This window comes from Mirounga angustirostris, unplaced genomic scaffold (assembly GCF_029215605.1).
Source record: "Mirounga angustirostris isolate CCGP_5_RB_7025 unplaced genomic scaffold, mMirAng1.0.hap1 SCAF_12, whole genome shotgun sequence".
Lineage (NCBI taxonomy): Eukaryota > Metazoa > Chordata > Mammalia > Carnivora > Phocidae > Mirounga > Mirounga angustirostris.
The window spans coordinates 38,168,991-38,188,383 of record NW_026991720.1 but is presented as its reverse complement, the minus strand read 5'-3'; the positions used below and the strand labels follow the sequence as shown (position 1 = coordinate 38,188,383).

At 36.5% G+C, this 19,393-nt stretch overlaps 1 protein-coding gene across 6 annotated transcripts in view; it reads right to left on the bottom strand.

Annotated features, from left to right (window-relative positions):
* Positions 1-977: 977 nt before the first annotated feature.
* The window catches only part of IMMP2L (inner mitochondrial membrane peptidase subunit 2), an 889,807-nt gene continuing 871,391 nt past the window's right edge, over positions 978-19,393 (bottom strand). For 5 of the 6 annotated variants that reach the window (XM_045864397.3, XM_045864399.3, XM_054505219.2 and 2 more), the window contains one exon: positions 978-15,867. In XM_045864397.3, coding sequence (XP_045720353.1) covers positions 15,638-15,867 — 230 coding nt within the window. In that variant the 3' untranslated portion in view covers positions 978-15,637. The remainder of the gene's footprint in view (positions 15,868-19,393) is intronic. The other variant, XM_045864400.3, reaches the window with a different exon arrangement.

Below are 19,393 nucleotides of genomic sequence, written 5' to 3'. Positions count from 1 at the left end.
GTGTTCGGAAAGCACATGGTGACTCTGAACTTTCAGTGCCATGATCGAATCAGGCAAGGTTTGTATAATCAGAATTTCAGTTTAAGACAAACTTGGGCAGAATTCCTAGCATTTCCTTATAGGGTATGGGTGTTTGGTTGTAGGATGTGACAGAGAAAATTTCTTTATATAGATCCAACATGTATTACTTAATAGTTACTGAGAGATCTCTTTAAAATAAACTAGTACCCCTAAAGTGGCTTCACCCAAGGACAGCAGGGAAAAGGATCAACTGTGGCCAGAGTGTCTTTACACTGTTTGGATGCAAGGTATACCAGTTCTTCTCTGCAACTCTCTGGGCTTGGCATCTTATTTTTATCTCACCAATATGTTATAAAGCTACGCTTCTTTTCTATTTATTATTCTAAATTCCAAGTCAACCTCTTACTAGATGAAATAAAAGTACTAAATAAGATTTAAAAATAATAAAACAATCTCTTGGAACTATAAAACACAGTAGTGAGAGAGAAAGAAAAAGATGGTAAATAGCATATATACTTATTTACCTAATGTGAAGATTCTGTTTATAACCAAGTAAAAAGGAAAAATGTCATACTTGGGGGGCACCTGGGTGGCTCAGTTGGTTAAGCGACTGCCTTCGGCTCAGGTCATGATCCTGGAGTCCCCGGGATCGAGTCCCGCATCGGGCTCCCTGCTCAGCAGGGGGTCTGCTTCTCCCTCTGCCCTCTTCCCTCTCATGCTCTCTGTCTCTCATTCTCTCTCTCTCAAATAAATAAATCTTAAAAAAAAAAAGAAAAGAAAAAAGAAAAATGTCATACTTGGTACAGAATAGGAAACAGAAAAACCAGTCATAGAAATACAATATGTTATATTTAATGCACTAAAACTTAAAATATAATCAGGAATAAATGATTTTTTATTTTAATATTAAAAGAATTATATGAACTAGAAGGTGAAATCCTTCTATCACATACCGTAAAAACTTAGTCCCCCACAATTCTTGAAAAGGTGATCACTGATAAACATTTGATATGTATTCTTTCATACTTATTCTCTCTTATGTGTGTGGGTGCGCATGCACGCGCACCCCCCCACACACACACACAAACATGCATACACACGGGTTTTGATTTGAAGTTTGTATATATTTGAGGGCTCTAAGAAAAAGAACACAAAATTATAGAAACAAAATTAGGTACAATGATAAAAATTCTTAGAATGAGGAAAGGAAATATAGCAAATTAAAAAAAAATTTTAACAAATACCACAAAATTATAAAATCCAGGAAAAAATGGTTTCATTAACGACCTGACACACCTCTGTAATACTTATTCTTACATATTATTGGGAGATAAACAAGCAACTTTTATTGTGAAGTGTAGTTGACACACAATGTTACATTAGTTTCTGGTGTAAAACCTAGTGATTCAACAAGTCTATTATGTTATGCTGTGCTCATCACAAGTGTGGCTACCATCTGTCACCATGCAGTGCTATTACAGTATCATTGACTATACTTCATATGCTTTACCTTCCAACCCTGTGACTTATTCATTCCATAACTGGAAGTGTGTCTCTCCCACTCCCTTTCACTCATTCTTCCCATACCCCTACCCCCACCCCCATAGTTATAGCCTCTTCACATTATGTTTTCTCTCAGTATGAAGTATACTCTTAATAGTCATGTATAATCCTGATGTTATTTAGAAGGAATTTTTAAATCCAGTGAGAAAACTTTCTTCATTTCTCTGAGGTGTTGCTAGGTTCTACCCCAGAGTACAGTTCAATAGTCAGAAATAGAAACCCTTCCAAATGAGATAAAAGATGAAAGTAACTTGCTGCTTAAAAACACAAAGGCAAATTTGTCATTAAACCAAATTGGATTAGAAGACTACACCTTCTTTCCTCATTTTTTTCCCTCAGTATTGGGAAACTTGGGAAGCTACACAGAGAGAATAAAGGTTACATGAAAGCCTCTCCTTTAGGGAAGGCTTGAAAGAAAACTTTCTTGACATTTTTCTCCCCCCCTTCCCGTATGTTGAGTTACTTCAGCGCTCTGAACTGGGACCATTGCCTAGGGATTCCCAGTCGTGGCTATGATCATGTTTGTCAGAGGTCTGTCTTATGTCACTCTCTTCAAAGAACTAGTGTATGAATTTATTCATCCATAGTATTGCTTTTAAAATTTTGTACATTAATTTAAGTTTATGCCTTTATTTTATTTCTGGTTTTGAGTGAAACACTTAATAAATTTCCTCTATACATTTTCTTTTTAAATATTATAAAAAGAGTTATAAAAATTTTCCTCTCGCTACATCTCCCTGTCCTTAAAATAAAAAAAAAAAATTTCCTCTCAGCACACTCTGGTTGCATTTTTTAATTTTTATGTATACCGTTTTATTTCAGTTATATTCTAAATTGTCTATTTATATATTTCTTCACCTCTAAGTTTAGGGATTTTTTTTTTTTTAAGGTTAGATTTTTTTAGGTTCCCAATTTGCTCAGTATGTGTATGTGTGTGAGCATGCATATATGTAATTCTGATAATTGCTTTATTAAATTCTTATCAGAAAATGTGATTATCATAATTTCTGTTTGGGGAACTTGTCCATGTTTTCTTTGTAACCTGTGGTGTGAGTAACTTTTAAAAATATTGCTTGGACATTCTGGTAGGGAATTAGCATTTGGCCTATGAATTATATTTTTTAGAGAAAAAAGTAATAGTTTTTATTTTCTATGTATTCAGTATTCCAGTTCTTGGCAAATAAAGATTTAGACTATGAGATGTGCATTAGGATGTGCCTTCTATTAATATAAAACAGCTGTGAGCCATTTAGTGTTTTGGGGTCTTGACTTGTACCTTATATAAAGACAATGATCTTGGAGATTTCAGTGCTAAGTTAATGGAGAAATTGCTCTACTCATAATACCCCTGCATGCTGGCAGAATAGGAATGGCATGGGAAAGACCATGGAGAATTCTGCAAAAATAATGCTTTGCTTTTCAGAAAGGTGTTAGATTCCAGAAGGGATAGGCCTCACAAGGAAGTAAGAGGATTTAGGCCAACAGTCTGCTCTCAAGGTATTTTTTGATGGAATTTTAATAAAGAGTCTTAAAAAATTATTTTCTCAAAATTCTGTAGCAAGAAAGGAATTCAAACATTTTATCTCCTGAAATTCTCTGCTCAAAGTATCTCAAAATTTTCACTATTAGGATTATATATATTTTTAGAAACTCCCAATTCTCTTACCTATAATATCCTCATATATTTTTTCTTTCTCACGACTACCTAAATGCCTTTTCTTTCTCGATTGTCAGGCCTTCTCTAGTTGTATAACATCCCTCTTCTATGTGTTGACTGCCAACTTCTCAAAAGACCACCAGAAAAACTTGATTAAACAAAGCCACACCTGTAGATGTACTGCAGTAAGGGAGAACAGAACTTGCCCAAAAGTTTATTAATGATATTTCAAAATGGAGACATTACAAGAGGGTATTTAAAAGTATTTGGGGGCACCTGGGTGGCTCAGTTTGTTAAGTGACTGCTTTCAGCTCAGGTCATGATCCCGGAATCCCGGGATGGAGTCCCATATCGACCTCCCTGCTCAGCAGGGAGTTTGCTTCTCCCTCTGACCCTACCCGGTCTTGTGCTCTCTCTCTCACTCTCTCTGTCTCAATAAATAAATAAATAAACAAACAAACAAACAAACTCTTAAAAAAAAAGAAAAGGATTTGGGACCTGGGATATATCACTTTAAGATGGATCTGACAAGAAGGGGGAACTTCTTAGGACTAGACAAGATGACATAATATGACATAATAGTGTTGGATTAGTGGACAAAGCAAAGTGACAGTCTTGAATTAGTCTTGATGAGTAAGCTGTCTGGTCGGTTCACCATCTTAATTTCCAGAACAGTTACTGCAACTATGTTAATTTTTGCTCAGCCTCAGTATTGTTTAACCCAGGGATGGGGAATTAGGCTGGTTTGAGTTCACACTAGTCACTGTTTAAAATGCCCCCACCAACTTTCTTTCCATTATGGTTATTGCCTTTTTTCCCCTGCCAACCTCAAATCTACCTCACTTTCAAGATGTTTCAATTCCTCTTTCTAATCACAACCATTTATACCCTTTCCCCTCAGAAACACAAAAACAATTTAGGACAGAAAGAACTCTTATGACTGAGGGGACTATATCTCATCTCAGAAAGGAAGACTTCTTAATAGTCCTACAAAATCTGAAAATCATTCACTTTCCCTCTGACTGTACTTGTTACTCTGTTAGTCTTTTCTCATCCTTTTCCCCCTCCTTCCCTGCTTCCACTCACTGTTCAATTCTCTACACGTGAATTCCACTGTTCTCCATTCCACCTGTCCCAAACCACGCACAGAACAAATGAATGGAAGCCAGGCAAGAGGGGAGAGTAAAACATAGATAGAAAATAGAATCATGAATAGTAAGCACTCCTGGAAGCTGTTCTAAAGAATGGTTTTTTTCATGATGGATTCCCCTTTCCCAGTTTTCTATCTTGGTTTTTCTTGCAGATGATATATGAAAGTAATTAGGAAGACTTACTTGTTATAGAAGGAAAAGAAAAAACCAAAATATAAACTAATCCCCGAAAGAGCAGCATGGAGACTGTACTGAAACAGATTGCAATATTATTGTCGTGGTGTTATTTATACTTTTTCCAGGAAGGTGTGGAGGGAGAGCAGTAAAGCAGAAAGATCTTGCTTTATCCTTATTTCTTATATCCTCCTCCCCACTCCCATTTTTAAAATATTGAAAACTTTCAAACCTATAGAAAAATTGAAAGAATGATGGGACGAGCACCTATATGCCCCTCCCTTACATTCAACAATTTAAACACTTTTATAGAATACCTAGCAATAACCCTAATAGTAGTTAGCCCTAAATACCTCCACATGTATTTCCTAAGAATAATCACATCTTCCTACGTAGCCACAATACACCTCTCACCATTGTCATTATGTTGATGATTGGTGGGGGTTAGCACAGAATTAGACTCATTTCTCTATTGCACATGTAAGATACTCTACTAAAAAAGGGCTTGGTTCTTTACATTTAATTTAAAAATATTATGGGAATTTCAAATTTCTTCACTCAAAGAGTGTTTTGGAATGATCTTGTCTCTGGAAATAGGTTTGAGAATATTTTCCAGGTGATTTTAATACTCATATCTAGTTTTGAAAAGTGAAAGCCATTTTTTACTGTCCATTCTTTTATCTTTTTTCCGCTTTATTGAGGTATGATTGGCAAATAAAAATATATAAGGTGTACAGTGTGATGATTTGATATACATAGACATTGTGAAATAATTACCACCATCAAGCTAAAAAGTTTCTGCATAGCAAAGGAAAAAATCAAGAAAATTAAAAAGCAGCTAGTGGAATGGAAGAAAATATTTCACAATGAATTATTTTTCTAGTTGTAATTCTCAGATGGCTCCAGGGTTAAAGCATCCTGAGCAGAAACCCTCCTCTCCCCCAGGCTCAGAGATTACTAATGGGATGACTGTACATAAAAAAAAGAGGTTGAAAGATCCCTAGAGGATGCTAATAGTGAGAAGATGAGAAGGAACTTACCAAGGCTACTGGGTAGCCATTTTTAGTGAAGTATAGGGACACCAAGAAATACTTCCCAGGATGCAAGTGAATAAAATATATAAGGGGAGAGAACAAAAAGCAGTATCAAATTGTTGAAAGGTCAAGTAAAATGTGAGCTGAGAATTGACTTTGGCATACTGGAGTTTTCAGTGACCTTGACGTGAAAGATTATAGTTGAGTGGTGGAAGTCAAAACTGGAATGGCTTTGGTTTCAAAGGAAATAGTAGGGAAGATACTAGAGACCAGGTGTGTGAGCAACTCTTTTGAGGAGATATTTTATAAAGGGAGAAGAGATCTAGAACAGTGACTAGACTACAAGGGGGCATGTGTCAAGAGAAAGAGCTGCTAGGTGGGAGAAACCATATTTATATGCTGATGGGAATGATTAGGAGAAAAGGAAAATTGATGATATAAGGGAAAAAAGCCAGTTACTGGAGGAATTTCCTTGACTAGGTTAGAGAGCTTGGATCTAGGACACGTTGGACATAAGATAATTCTTATATATACATTTTTTTCAAGTAATTTGTACTGCAGTCTGGATGTATGTTCAAATTTATCTATCTTCCCAGCCATGAATTTAATTTTCTAAAATGGAAAAGTGCATTCTAATTAGTTTATCCATAAGAACAGGAAGGAAGCAGAGTACATGGATTCTTCTTATTCTTTATATATTCTCATTAGATTGAAAGCAAAGTCATTAGTTGAGGGTGAGCATTAAGAGAGGTGTAAAATGTTTGTGAAAGAAGGTATGAACTCATCTCTTAAGAAGGTGAATTGGATAAATATAGTGGGAAGGGAATAGAGATATGCTGTGGTTTGGAGTCTGGACAGCATTTTTATCTATGACGTCTGTCCAGAAAGAGTAATGCTCTGGGTAAAGAAGGCAGAAAGTGCAGCAATATGGGAAAATTGGTGAGAATAATTTCGTTTTTGCAGAAAGGAGGAGTGGGGTTGGGATGATCTGAAGGGAAAATAGGTACACTTAGTACTCCCATTTTATTCTGCGATCTTGGAGAATCGTCAAAAATTCAGGATATAAGTTTTGTGAGAAGAATGAAGAGTGGAACTGGTGACTTGTGTTAGAGAATGTCAGAGGGACCTTACTTATTTTCACCCTTTGGATGCTGTGTCTGGAGATGAACTCTCTGGTTAGGGTCCTTAGGTTCTTTGCGTGTACTTCCAGCTCTGTAATGGGTAAATCTGGAATCTTTACATCTGGGGATTGGATCCTACTTTCTTGTGCTCTAATAGGACTGAATAAAGATTTGCTAATCTTGTGATTAAAGGTGTATAAATCTAATAAAATTTCTATAATTTCTATAACTTCAACATAAATATGAGGTCAAATTAATGTGGAAAACAAGTTAAATCTCTGTGATCATGTAAACTATTCAACATAGACACTATTTCTCCTGAATTTGGTATATATTTCCCCAGTGAATTTGATACCCTTTCCATTTTGTCCTGCCAAGTGAAAGTTCACATTCTATTATCTGTCCAGTTGTGTGTATATCAAAATGGTTCAGGATGGTGTCTTGCATATTTGAAGATCAAAAATTGAGTAATGAGCTGATTTTCAGACTGAAAATGTATATAAGGTTTGTTATCAAATTTGGCAAATGGAAACCTTAACCTCTTAAGGATGGACATGATAGTCTTGGCCCAAAGCAAAGCTGACCCAAAGACAATTCTTTTTAAAGCTACACTAAGAATTTTTTTCTACAGAAACCTTTGTTAAATAACCTACATTAATTAGGGTAGACTTGGTTGTGCGAACAGATTTCACCATTTCAGTGATTTTACACAATAGAAATTTGTTTCTTGCTCACTCACTGGTACTGGGAGGAAGTTCAAATTGGGTTTGTTCTATTTCAGATGATCATTCAGAGACCCATACATTTTTCCGTGTTTCTGTTACCATTAGGGTCTTATAATCATGGATATCCCACTGGAAGAAATGAGAAAAGCCTGGAGGAGCTTGCAAGAAGTTTTATGTCCCAGGTACATTACAGTCACTTTTAATCATAATCTGAGTTGGCAAGAACTCAGGTACATGGTCATAACCTACAAAACATAACTCAGTAATGTTTAGGAAAAAGAGGAAGATGATTTTGATGAACTGTTTAGTCTCTGCCATACCATTGAAGGAGAGAGTGAGGATTTTGTTTATCAAAAGGCACTTGTGAGAGTTTCTGAAGAGATTTCTGACTTTTAAAATACACATTTTTAACAGAGGTTAATTCTTAAAGCTTTAAGGAAGATAATGGGTAGTGTGGGAGGGTGGCTCTTGCTGGAAAATCTGTAGTTTGGCTCACTTCTACCTCTTGGAGTTAGTGGGAGAGGAGAGAATTATAGGATACCAAGGAATGAAGACCCAAACTGGCGACCCTGATGTCTCCAAATTGTTTTTTTTTAATTATTATTTGAGGTATAATTGACATGTAACAATGTATTAGTTTCCGATGGACAACATAATTCAGTATTTATATACATTATGAAATGGTCACTACAATAATGTCCATTTCCACATAGTTAAAAAAAAATTTTTCCTGTGACAAGAACTTTTAAGATCTGTTCTCTGAAGCAATTTTTAAACATGCCATACAGTGTACTAACTGTAGTCACCATGCTATACATTACATCCCTATGACCTATTTATTTTTTAACTTGAAATTTGTACTTTGGACCTCCCTTTACCCATTTTGCCCATCCCCATGCCCTGCCAACACACCAATCTTTTCTCTGTATCTGTGGGCTAATTTTGTTTTTGTTTTGTTTTCAGATTCCACATATAAGAGAGATATAGTATTTGTTACTCTCTGACATATTTCACTTCGTATAGTACAGTCAAGGCCCATCCATGTTGTCAAAAACAGTGATATTTCCTTCTTTTTATGGCTGAATAATATTCCATTGGATACATACAACGTATTTTCTTTACCCATTCCCAGAAGTGGAATTTCTAGATCATGTGATAGTTCTATTTTTAATTTTTGGAGGAACCTCCGTACCGTTTTCCATAGTGGCTGCACCAGCTTACATTCCTACCATTAGTGCACAGGGTTTCTTTACATCCCCATCAACACTTCTTATTTCTTGTCTTTTTGATTCTAGGCATCCTAACAGCTATGAGGTGACATCTCATTGTGGCTTTGATTTGCATTTTCCTGATAATTAGTGATATTGAGCATCTTTCCATGTGTCTGTTTGCCATCTGTATGTCTTTAGAAAAATGTCTGTTCAGATCTTCTGCCCATTTTTAATTTTTTAGATTTTGCTTTGTTTTGCTATTAAGGTATATGAATTCCTTATATATTTTGGATATTAACCCCTTATCATATATATATGGTTTTCAAATGTATTCTCTCATTCAACAGATTGCCTTTTTACATTGTTCATGGTTTTTTCTTTGCTGTGGTCCCACTTGTCTATTTTTGCTTTTACTGCCTTTTCATTTGGTGCCAAATCCAAAATATCATCACCAGTACTGACATCAGGAGCCTATTGCCTATGTTTTCTTCTAGTTTTACAATTGTAGCTCTTATGTTCAAGTCTGTAATCTATTTTGAGTTAATTTTTGTGCATGGTATAAGATAGTGGTCCAGCTTACTTTTCTTGCATATGGCTATCCAGTTTTCCCAACAGCATTTCTTGAAGAGACTGTCCTTTCCATGCTTTATATTATTGGATCCTTTGTTAGAAAGTAATTGACTATCTATGTGATGTTTAGTTCTGGGCTCTCTGTTCTGTTTCATTGATCTATGTGTCTGTTTTTGTGCCAATACTATAGTGGTTTGATTACTATAGCTCTGTAGTATAGTTTGAACCAGGGAGCATGATACCCCCAGCTTTGTTCTCCTTTCTAAAGATTGCTTTTGGCTGGGGCTGGGGGGGGGGGGTGTATTTTGTGGTTCCATATAAATTTTAGGATTATTTGTTCTATTTCTGTGAAAAGTGCCATTGGAATTTTGATAGGAACTGTATTGAGTCTATAGATTGCTTTGTGTAGCATGAATATTTTATTTTATTTTTTTTAAAGATTTTATTTATTTATTTGAGAGAGAGAGAATGAGAGACAGAGAGCACGAGAGGGAAGAGGGCAGAGGGAGAAGCAGACCCCCTGCCGAGCAGGGAGCCCAATGCGGGACTCGATCCCGGGACTCCAGGATCATGACCCGAGCCGAAGGCAGTCGCTTAACCAACTGAGCCACCCAGGCGCCCGCATGAATATTTTAATAATATTAATACTTCCAATCTATGAGCATGGAATATCTTTCCATTTCTGTTTTCTTTTTCTCTCAGTGTCTTACAGTTTTTAGTGTACAGAGCTTTCATCATTTTGGGTAAATTTATTCCTAGGTATTTTATCCTTTTTTGATACAATTGTAAATGGGATTAAACAAATTTATCTGATAGTTCATTATTAGTGTATGGAAACACAATGGATTTTTGTATATTGATTTTTGTATCCTGCAACTTTACTGGATTTGTAGATTAATTCTAACAGCTTTTTGGTGCAGTTCTTAGGGTTTTCTATATATATAATAACAATCTATAAATAGTGACAGTTTCTTCCATTCTGATTTAGATGCCTTGTATTTATTTTTCTTGACTAATTGCTCTGGCTAAAACTTCTAATACTATATTGAAAAAAATGGAGCAAGGGTGGCCATCCTTGTCTTGTTCCTGATCTTAGATGAAAAGCTTTTAGCTTTTCACCACTGAGTATGATGTTACCTGTGGGCTCTTCATATATGGCCTTTATTATGCTGATACATGTTTCCTTTATGTCCACTTTATTGAGAGTTTTTGTTATAAATGGGTGTTGAATTTTATCCAGTATTTTTTCTGTACCTGTTGAAATGATCATATGAGTTTAATCCTTCATTTGGTTAATGTCATATTATTAGATTGGCAAATGTTAAACCAATTTTGCAACCCTACTTGATCATAATGTATGATCCTGTTAATGTATTGTTGAATTCAGTTTGATAATATTTTTTGAGGACTTTTACACCTATGTTTATCAGGGATATTGACCTGTAATTTTCTTTTCTTGTGGCATCCTTGTATGGTTTCAGTGTCAGGGTAATACTGGTATTTTAAAATGAGTTTGGAAGTTCTCCCTCCTATTTTTTAGAAAAGTTTGAGAAGGACTGGCAGTAATTATTCTTTAAATGTTTATTAGAATTCACTAGTGAAGGTTTCTGGTCCTGACTTTTATTTGTTGAGAATTTTTGATTATTGATTCCATCTCCTTGCTAGTAATTGATGTGTTTAGATTTTCTACTCATAATTCAGTCTTGGTAGGCTGTATGTTGTTAGGAATATATCAATTTCTTTTAGGTTGTCCAATTATTGACATATAATTGTTCCTAATAGTCTACTATGAGTAGGTCTGCCTTTTCATTTCTGATTTATTATGCAGTGCCCTTCTTTGCCTCTTATTAAGTATGTGTGTGTGTTTGTGTATAAAGTATGTATAGGAACCCTGGCTTTCTCTTGATTTCCATATGCATGAAATACATTTTTCCATCCCTTGACTTTGTGTGGGTGGGTGTGTGTCCTTAAATCTGAAGTGAGGGGCACCTGCGTGGCTCAGTCATTAATTGCCTGCCTTCGGCTCAGGTCATGATCCCAGGGTCCTGGGATCGAGCCCTGCAATGGGCTCCCTGCTCGTCGGGAGGTGTGCTTCTCCCACTCCCTCTCCCCCTGCTTGTGTTCCCTCTCTGTCAAATAAATAAAATCTTTAAAAAAAAAAACTGAAGTGAGTCTCTTCTAAGCAGCCTATAAATGGGTCTTTTAAAAAAAATCCAGGGGTGCCTGGGTGGCACAGTCAGTTGATATCGGACTCTTGGTTTTGGCTCAGGTCATGATCTTGGGGTCGTGAGCTAAAGCCCTGCATTGGCTCCATGCTCAGTGCAGACTCTGCTTGGACTCTCTCTCCCCTCTCCTTTTGCCCCTCCCCCCCGACTCTTTCTCGCTCCCTTTCTTTCTTTAAAATATTTTAAAAAATCCATTAAGCTACTCTGTCTTTTGATGGAGAATTTAATCCATTTACATTTAAAGTACTGGTAGGCAATGTCCTTACTGACATTTTATTTTCTGTATGTTTTGTAATTCCTTTGTTCCTTTCTTCTCTTGTTCCCTTCCTTTGTGATTTTATGATTTTCTTTAGTGGTACACTTTGTTTCTTTTCTCTTTATCTTTGGTGTATCTACATAGGTTTTTGCTTTGTGGTTACCATGAGGCTTATATATAACAACTTATAAGTCTGTTTTAAGTTGATAACAACTTAAGTTTAAACACATTCTAATGCCCTACATTTTTACTTTTCCCTCCCCAGTTTCTATGGTTTTAATGTCATATTTTACATCATTTTACATTTTTATCTTTTGTATTCCTTAACTGATTAATAATAAAAGTAACTATAGCTACCATATTGTCTTGTAACCCTCATACTAGCTTTATAAGTGATTAATCTACCACTTTTTCTATTATTATTCTGGATTTTATCTTATGTTTTTAAGTAATCTCTACACCAAACATGGGGCTCAAATTCATGACTCCGAGATTGAGTTGCATATTCTTCCTACTGAGCCAGGCAGGCATTCCTGGATTTCACTGTATATTTACCTTTACCCATGGGATTTGTACTTTCACATTTTCCCATTACTAATGGGTGCCCTTTTATTTCAGCTTGAATAAGTCCCTTTAACACTTTTTGTAAGTCTGGTTTAGTCTTGATGAACTCCTTTAGCTGCTGCTTGACTGGAAAACTCTCTCCCCTTCAATTCTGTATGACAACTTTGCCAAGTAGAGGATTCTTGATTGAAGGATTTTTTTTTTTTCAACACTTTGCAGGCCAGAGGGAATGAGATGATATATTCAAAGTTTCTGCTGAAAAATCTGATGGTCTTATGGAGTTACTTGTATGCAATAAGTTGCTTTTTCTTGCTGCCTGTAAGATTTTCTTTTCATCTTTAACTTTGACATTTTATGTGTCTTGGTGAGGGTCTCTTTGGATTCATCTTCTTTGGAACTCTGAGATTCCTGGATCTGGAATTCTGTTTTTTTCCACATGTTAGGAAATTTTCAGTCACTGATTCTTCAAATAAGTTTTCTGCCCATCTCTCTCTTCTCCTTCTGGGACCCCTATAACATGAATATCAGTCCATCAGATGTTGTCCCATAAGTCCCTTAAACAAGTTTTCCTTTTTTTTTTTTTTTAATTCTTTGTTCTTTTTCCTGTTCTGATTGGATGAGTTCCATGACCTTGGCTTTGATTTCATTGTTTCTTCTGCTTTACCTAGTTAGCTGTTGAAACCCTCAAGTTTTTCAGCTCACTTATTGGATTCTTAAGCTCTGTGACTTCTGTCATTATATTTTTTCTTTGTTGAATCCTTAGTTGTTCATGCATTCTCCTGAGTTCAGTGAGCATCTTTATGACTGTTATTTTGAATTTTTAACAGTTAAATCATATCTCTTTCATCAAGGACTTTTTATGAGGTTTTTATCTTGTTTTTTCATTTGGGACATATTCCTGTTTCTTCATATTCATGACTCTGTTGGTCTCTATGCATTAGCTGCCATCCCTCCCAGTCTTGAAGGAGAGACCTGTTTAGGAGATGAACCTTACCCTCCTACCCTTCTCTAGCTCTTGGTTGTCTCTCAAACCTTTGTGATTGTCTAAGCAACCTATTTTATTTCTGGTGGTTCCCTGTATTTGAAGGTATGCCAAGACCTGTCATGGCTCCTGGGGTGGGGTTGGGGGAATCTTAGCACCTAGACTCAGGCTCTTTGGAAGCCAAACCCTTAGGCAGCAGCTTTTGAAGTATGCAAATGTGTACAGTTCTGTGGGACCACAAGTATAATCTTGCTGGCCACAACAGCCAGACAATGTAGAAGTGTCCCCTGGGTGTCAGTCATAAAAAAAAATGGAGCAGCAGACAAGCATATAATTTCCTTTCTGAGAGTTGCTGGAACCCTGGAGTGAGGCAGAGGGAGAGTGCAAAGATGGTGTGCACTGACCTCTATCCTTGGCATTCCTACCTCTTTAGGCCCCTAGCTCTGTACCAGACCCTATGTGTGCCCCTCTGGCCAAAGCTCCAGGACAAGCAAATAGGCCTCTTTAACAAAAGAATGTGGTGTGTTTCAGTCTGCTACCTGTGTTGTGTCCTGGGGGTGTAGCCAGACAAGAACTCTCTTTCAGATTGTTACCACAGCTGGGTGATCAAGAAGTGTCTCCTGGGCAGCAGCCACAAAAAAAACCCAAAACAACAAGGCACCAGACATGCATATATAGGCTTCTGGTACTTTGGAACACGGCCAAAAGTACAAAGATAATGCCTGCCTTCTGAGGTCTCTGAAAAGGATCAGTCAGCCCTGAGATGTGTGTTTAATCTGAAGATAAGCTAACAGGCCTTTTTCACAGAAAGACGGGCTCTTGGGTCTGTTGCCTCTTGCTGTGTCCTGGGGATGGTAGCTGGGGAAGAGTTCTTTCCCCATTGGTTAATAATAGGTGATTGATGCACTTAGGAAAGTATATACTGTATATACTGGACAACACAGTGATTAAGTTGGCCTAGAGTTGCATTTTTGAGGACGTAATTTATAAGCTGAGTTGTTTGACAAGTATTAACTCTGCTGGTGATGTGTTAGATGGCTAGAGAATATGAAATCAAAGAGCTTTTATCTTCTGAAGATTTACAATTTTGAATTAATAGGAATCATACAGGTAGTGAGTGAGGTGGCAAGGAGGATAACCCGTTTGCTGAACTGTTAAAATATCAAATTCTTCACCAGGTGGTAAATAGCAGTTATTCCCAGAACTGCTCTATTTGCTCTACCCTGCCTGCCCTCAGTATCACCTCCAAACCCCTCTTCTGTGGGCCCCAGAATTTACTGTTTTCTAGCAACTAAAGGGTCAGTGCCCTTAAGCACTCTCTCTCAGTATTTTACATATAATCCCAGCGGATGCAGTTTGCCTAGAGACAAAAGAAGTTACAAACCTTAAAATAGTAATGAGTATTCAGTAAACTGAAGTTAAAGGCCAGAGCATAAAATACAAGTTGGGGAATAGAGAGAAATGGAATTGATAAGGGTTCAACAAGATTTTAAGCCAATCTACTTTTAAAAACAATACTTTTGATTATACATAACCTTAGTACATAAGTACTCACTGATATTTGTTGAATGAGCTACTATAATGCTAATTAATTATTAGTAACAGCTGCTGTTAATATACATATGGTTTTTTTTTACTCTTTGCATTCCTGGCCACTAAGGAAGTTTGCATCCACATTTGCAAGAATAAATATAGACTTGTATGAAGGAATTTACCTCCTTTCCTCTGCAGTTACAGGATCTATTATGTGATTACCCCACTTTCCAATTGGTGATTTCAGTATTTACAGATGTAAACACTGAAAATCCTTGGGGGGCGGAAATCAAACTTGGTCAACGAGGACTGACTTTTTTTCATTTCACTCGGAACATTTTACCAAATAGTGACTGAATACTGATAGTTTTATTCATCAATGTGAACAGGCAGGCAAGAGATAGCTCAGAAGTTTTGATTTAAAAGGGCTAATAAGAAAGGTTTAATTGTATGGAAGTATTAATGGAATTGGTTCTCCTTTAATTCCTTGCTTAAAAAAAAAAGATAAAATATTCCTTATTAATGGAGGTACAGGTTAAAGGATAAATACCCAAAACAGTACCTGAGGAAATCACTGTTTTATTTTTACATCACAGTGTACTGTTCTTCTTAACCAGGAGTCACTGCATTGTATATACTGTCAATTGCAGTATAATTCCCATCACTATGTTTTTTCATGTTCTCACTTAAGAGTAAATGACATTACTAAATTATTTTCATCAAACATTAATTTTCATATTCCCAAAGGTCTGCAATTTTTTGGCATTAAACAATAGGGTATTACAATTAAACACAAAATCAGTTGCTATTTAATACTATGTAATATTTTAAAACTCTTTAATAATGTGGATCATTTCATTTGAAACAAGCTTTGCCCTTCTGAAGGCTCCTCCTCTCCACCCCTTCTGCAATGGGTGGTGGGGGCCTCCCAATGCCAGCAGCTGAGGGAGCTCCATGCCATCATTCCTCTTCTCTCTGAACAGGCAAGCGCTCTGGAGGAAGAACAGATTCCAATTTCTGCCAGCGCTCTGGAGGCCACAGGATGTGTGTAGCATGGGCATGTAGAAGTCCTAGAGAAACCTAAACCCATGAGAGACACACAGAAAGCAAGAAATTATTTTATCAGAATTATCATTAATATCTTAAAGACAGAATTTGATCCAGGTCTGAAATTCCTTGGAAAGATGATGATTAAAAATAGTAAACATTTATATGGCACATTTCTAGGTGCTTTATATACCTAAACGCCTTTAATTCCTCACAACCATTTGAGGTACGTATTACGCCCCATTTGCATAGGAGAAAACTAAAGTCGGGTTGGTTAAAGAACTTGCCAAAAGTCCTACAGCAACCAGTTGGTGGAGGCTGGCTTCAGGGCTGAGCTGTCCAACCCCAGAGTCTGCAACCTTAACCCCCATCCTCAGTTTGTAAATACCCAGGGAGCATAAGTCTGGTTTTCATTCTCGGAATTTCCTATGGAGTTACTAGTATTTTAGAGAAACTTTACTTTGTGGATAAGTCAGAGACATGAGGAAAGTATTGTCCCACCGACTGAATGAGCAGCAACAGTTTGATGTGAGACTAAGGCCTTCCTTGGAAACTATATGGAGCAACAGGGAACTGGTGATCACAGAGGGAGGTGGAAAACTAAGGGAAAGCCAGCAATGGGGGATAGGAAGCAATGAAAAAGAATCAAGTGTAAAGATGACAGGTGGCGAAGAACCCCCCTCAGCAGATATGTGCCCATTTAGGAGAAGGAAACTAGAGGGAAGCACTAAGGCTGAGCCCTGAAAAGGAAGGAGCCCTTAAAGACATTTTAGGGCTCCCTAGGGCCATCAGCTGCAGTGAGCAGAAGAATGCCAGCAAACCTGTTTAAAATGCAGATCAAGGAAGGCCCTATTCTCAGATTACCCTTCAAATGAGGCAGGATCTGGAAATCTGTGTCTTTTGTGGTTGATGCTATTGTTGTTACTATTAGGTAATATGTTAACAGTATTTAAAAACTTACAAAATACAGTTACTTAACCAGATACTATGGGTCCACTTTATATTTTCAAATGTTTTTCCTATAAATTGGAGCTCCACAGAGATTAACAGATGAGTGCTTTCATTGAAGTTCTATTTACTAGCATATGCATGCAAGAAATCACATTGGACAGAGAGTTAAAGAATTGGATGTCAAGTGAGGGACTCTAAAAAGATAACTAGAAACACATTTTTTTTTTTTGAAAAACAAACACACTTCACAACAACTTGGAATACAAATAAAATAAGCCCAAAGGCTATCAAGAAGCCCAGGGGCCCAATAAAGAATATTACTTTGAAAATCAAACCTACAGAAAATTTGAAAATGTGGTGGGGAAAAAAAAAGAGCAAGCTCTATTCATCCAAATTCACTAGTTATTTTTATTTTGTTACTTCCTCCTTGGATGCCTTTCTGTATATATATACTTTTCTAATGAACCATTGGAAATTTGCTCACATTCCGAATTTACCCCTAATATTTCCACGTGTCTCCTCAAAACTAAGACTCTTTCCTACATAAACAAATACATTGTAAGTTATATATAGCCAATATTCAGAATTTTCCAATTGTCCCAATAATGTCTTTTATAGCTGTTTTTTAAATTCTTAATCAAGGATCAAAAATTGCATCATAATTGTCATTATTTTTGTTTAGGCCTGTTGCCTTATAAGATGGCCCACATTTATAATTGCTTGATTTTTCCCCTCCTGAAAAGATTCAAGTTAAATGTTCTTGGCAAGAACACAATGTACTTGATAATGCATTCTTCCTACTCTGTCATATCAGAAGGCACAAAATATCTGTGTGTCCCATTCTTGTGATGTGAAGTTTGATCACTTGGTTAAAGTGATATTGAACAGATTTCTCCTCTGTAAACAAATCATTTTCCTTTTATAATTAATAACGAATCTCTGGGATGATATTTTGAAATATGTAACTATCCCATGTCAACATTTCATCTAATCAGTTTACTGTCTCTCAAGGAAGCTGGTTTCTAAACCATCTAATGATTTTAACATCCATCAATGATCCTCCTTGAATCAGTTATTACATTGATGATTACAATAGTGAGTTTCCAAACTTATTATTCCTTTTATATTTACTAGCTGTCATTCTTCTCTAAAGTGATTCCCCTTCCAACCCCAAATGCCTCTTTTAATATCAAATATTTCTTCTTTATTTCACAATCTCTTATGAGTTCTTGGTTAAACTTGGACAGGTCTCCATCAGTCCTTGAGCACTTCCTTACTTTTTGGTACCAACTCGATGTTGCAGGCTTACTTGTACTTTATACCTGTTCAGCCTGAAATCAGACATCTCATTAAGGAGGGTTTTCCCTCACCTTCCCCCATTCCGTATTTCTCTCTCTCTTCTTCTAGACTTAGCACTCTGGCTCCCAACCACAGATTTACTGAGTAAACATCAAGGTTTCTTTGCAACTAGTTTAATCCTTAAAATACATCTCACTTAAGGGTATATTTATTGGAATTTGTCCTTTTCCTCCTCCACAGCGTAGCTGTATTAAGTACTGTTACGTTTGTTTCTATTTGTATTCAGTTTTAGTGGGCTTTTGTTATCCTTTTTGATTGTTATTTTTGAATTTATAAAGATTTCCATGGTTAAAAAGTTAAAATTATTCTTAAAACGTAAGGTAGGCAGAATGCCCCCTCTAACACACACTCCAAACATGTCCATATCCTAATCCCCAGAAGGTATGAATACACAATGCTACAGAGCAAAGAGGATTAAGGTTACAGATGGACTTAAGGTTGCTGATTAATCAGTGGATAGTAAGATAACGAGACTATCCTGTAACATTCCATGAACTGAAATGTAATCCTAAGAACCCATAAATGCAGATGAGCTAGGCAGAAGGGTTAGATTCAGACAGAGATGTTATACTGCTGGATTTTGAAGATGAGAAAAGGGCCATGAGCCAAGGGATGCAGGTGGCCTCTAGAAACTAGCAAGGACACGGATTATCCCCTAGAGCTTTCAAGAATAAATGAAGCCTTGCTGATACCTTGATTTTAGCCCAGTGAGATCTATATTTGACTCATGACCTCCATTACTCTAAAATAAAGGTTGTTTTAAAGCCACTATATTTGTGGCAATTTATTATACTAGCAATGGGAAACTAATACAAAAAATATACACAAATTACATTCCCATCCACTACCACACCTCTAAATGATTAACTGTTTTCATCAGAATATTTTTCTTTTTTGGAAAAAGAAACCGAAATATACACTCTTATTTCCCTTTTTTCTCACATACCAAAGGTAGAATATTACACATTCCCTTTTGCACTTTGCTTTTATTCTCACCAGTATCTCCTAGAAACCATTTCCTAACAAACACTTCATAGAAAGGGAGCCTATGGTTTTTATAACTCCCCTCCCTTTAGTGATTCTGATTAACTTCATTGGAAGTCCAGGATCTGAATTTGCCACATAGCATCACACCCAGAAAAAGCAAACTTAGCCAATTTTAAAGAATCCTTTAAATATATTCTGGAACAGGCTAAGTAACCATTCCAACCATGTTAACTGCGAGGAGCCTAGGTCTAATGGTCTGTCA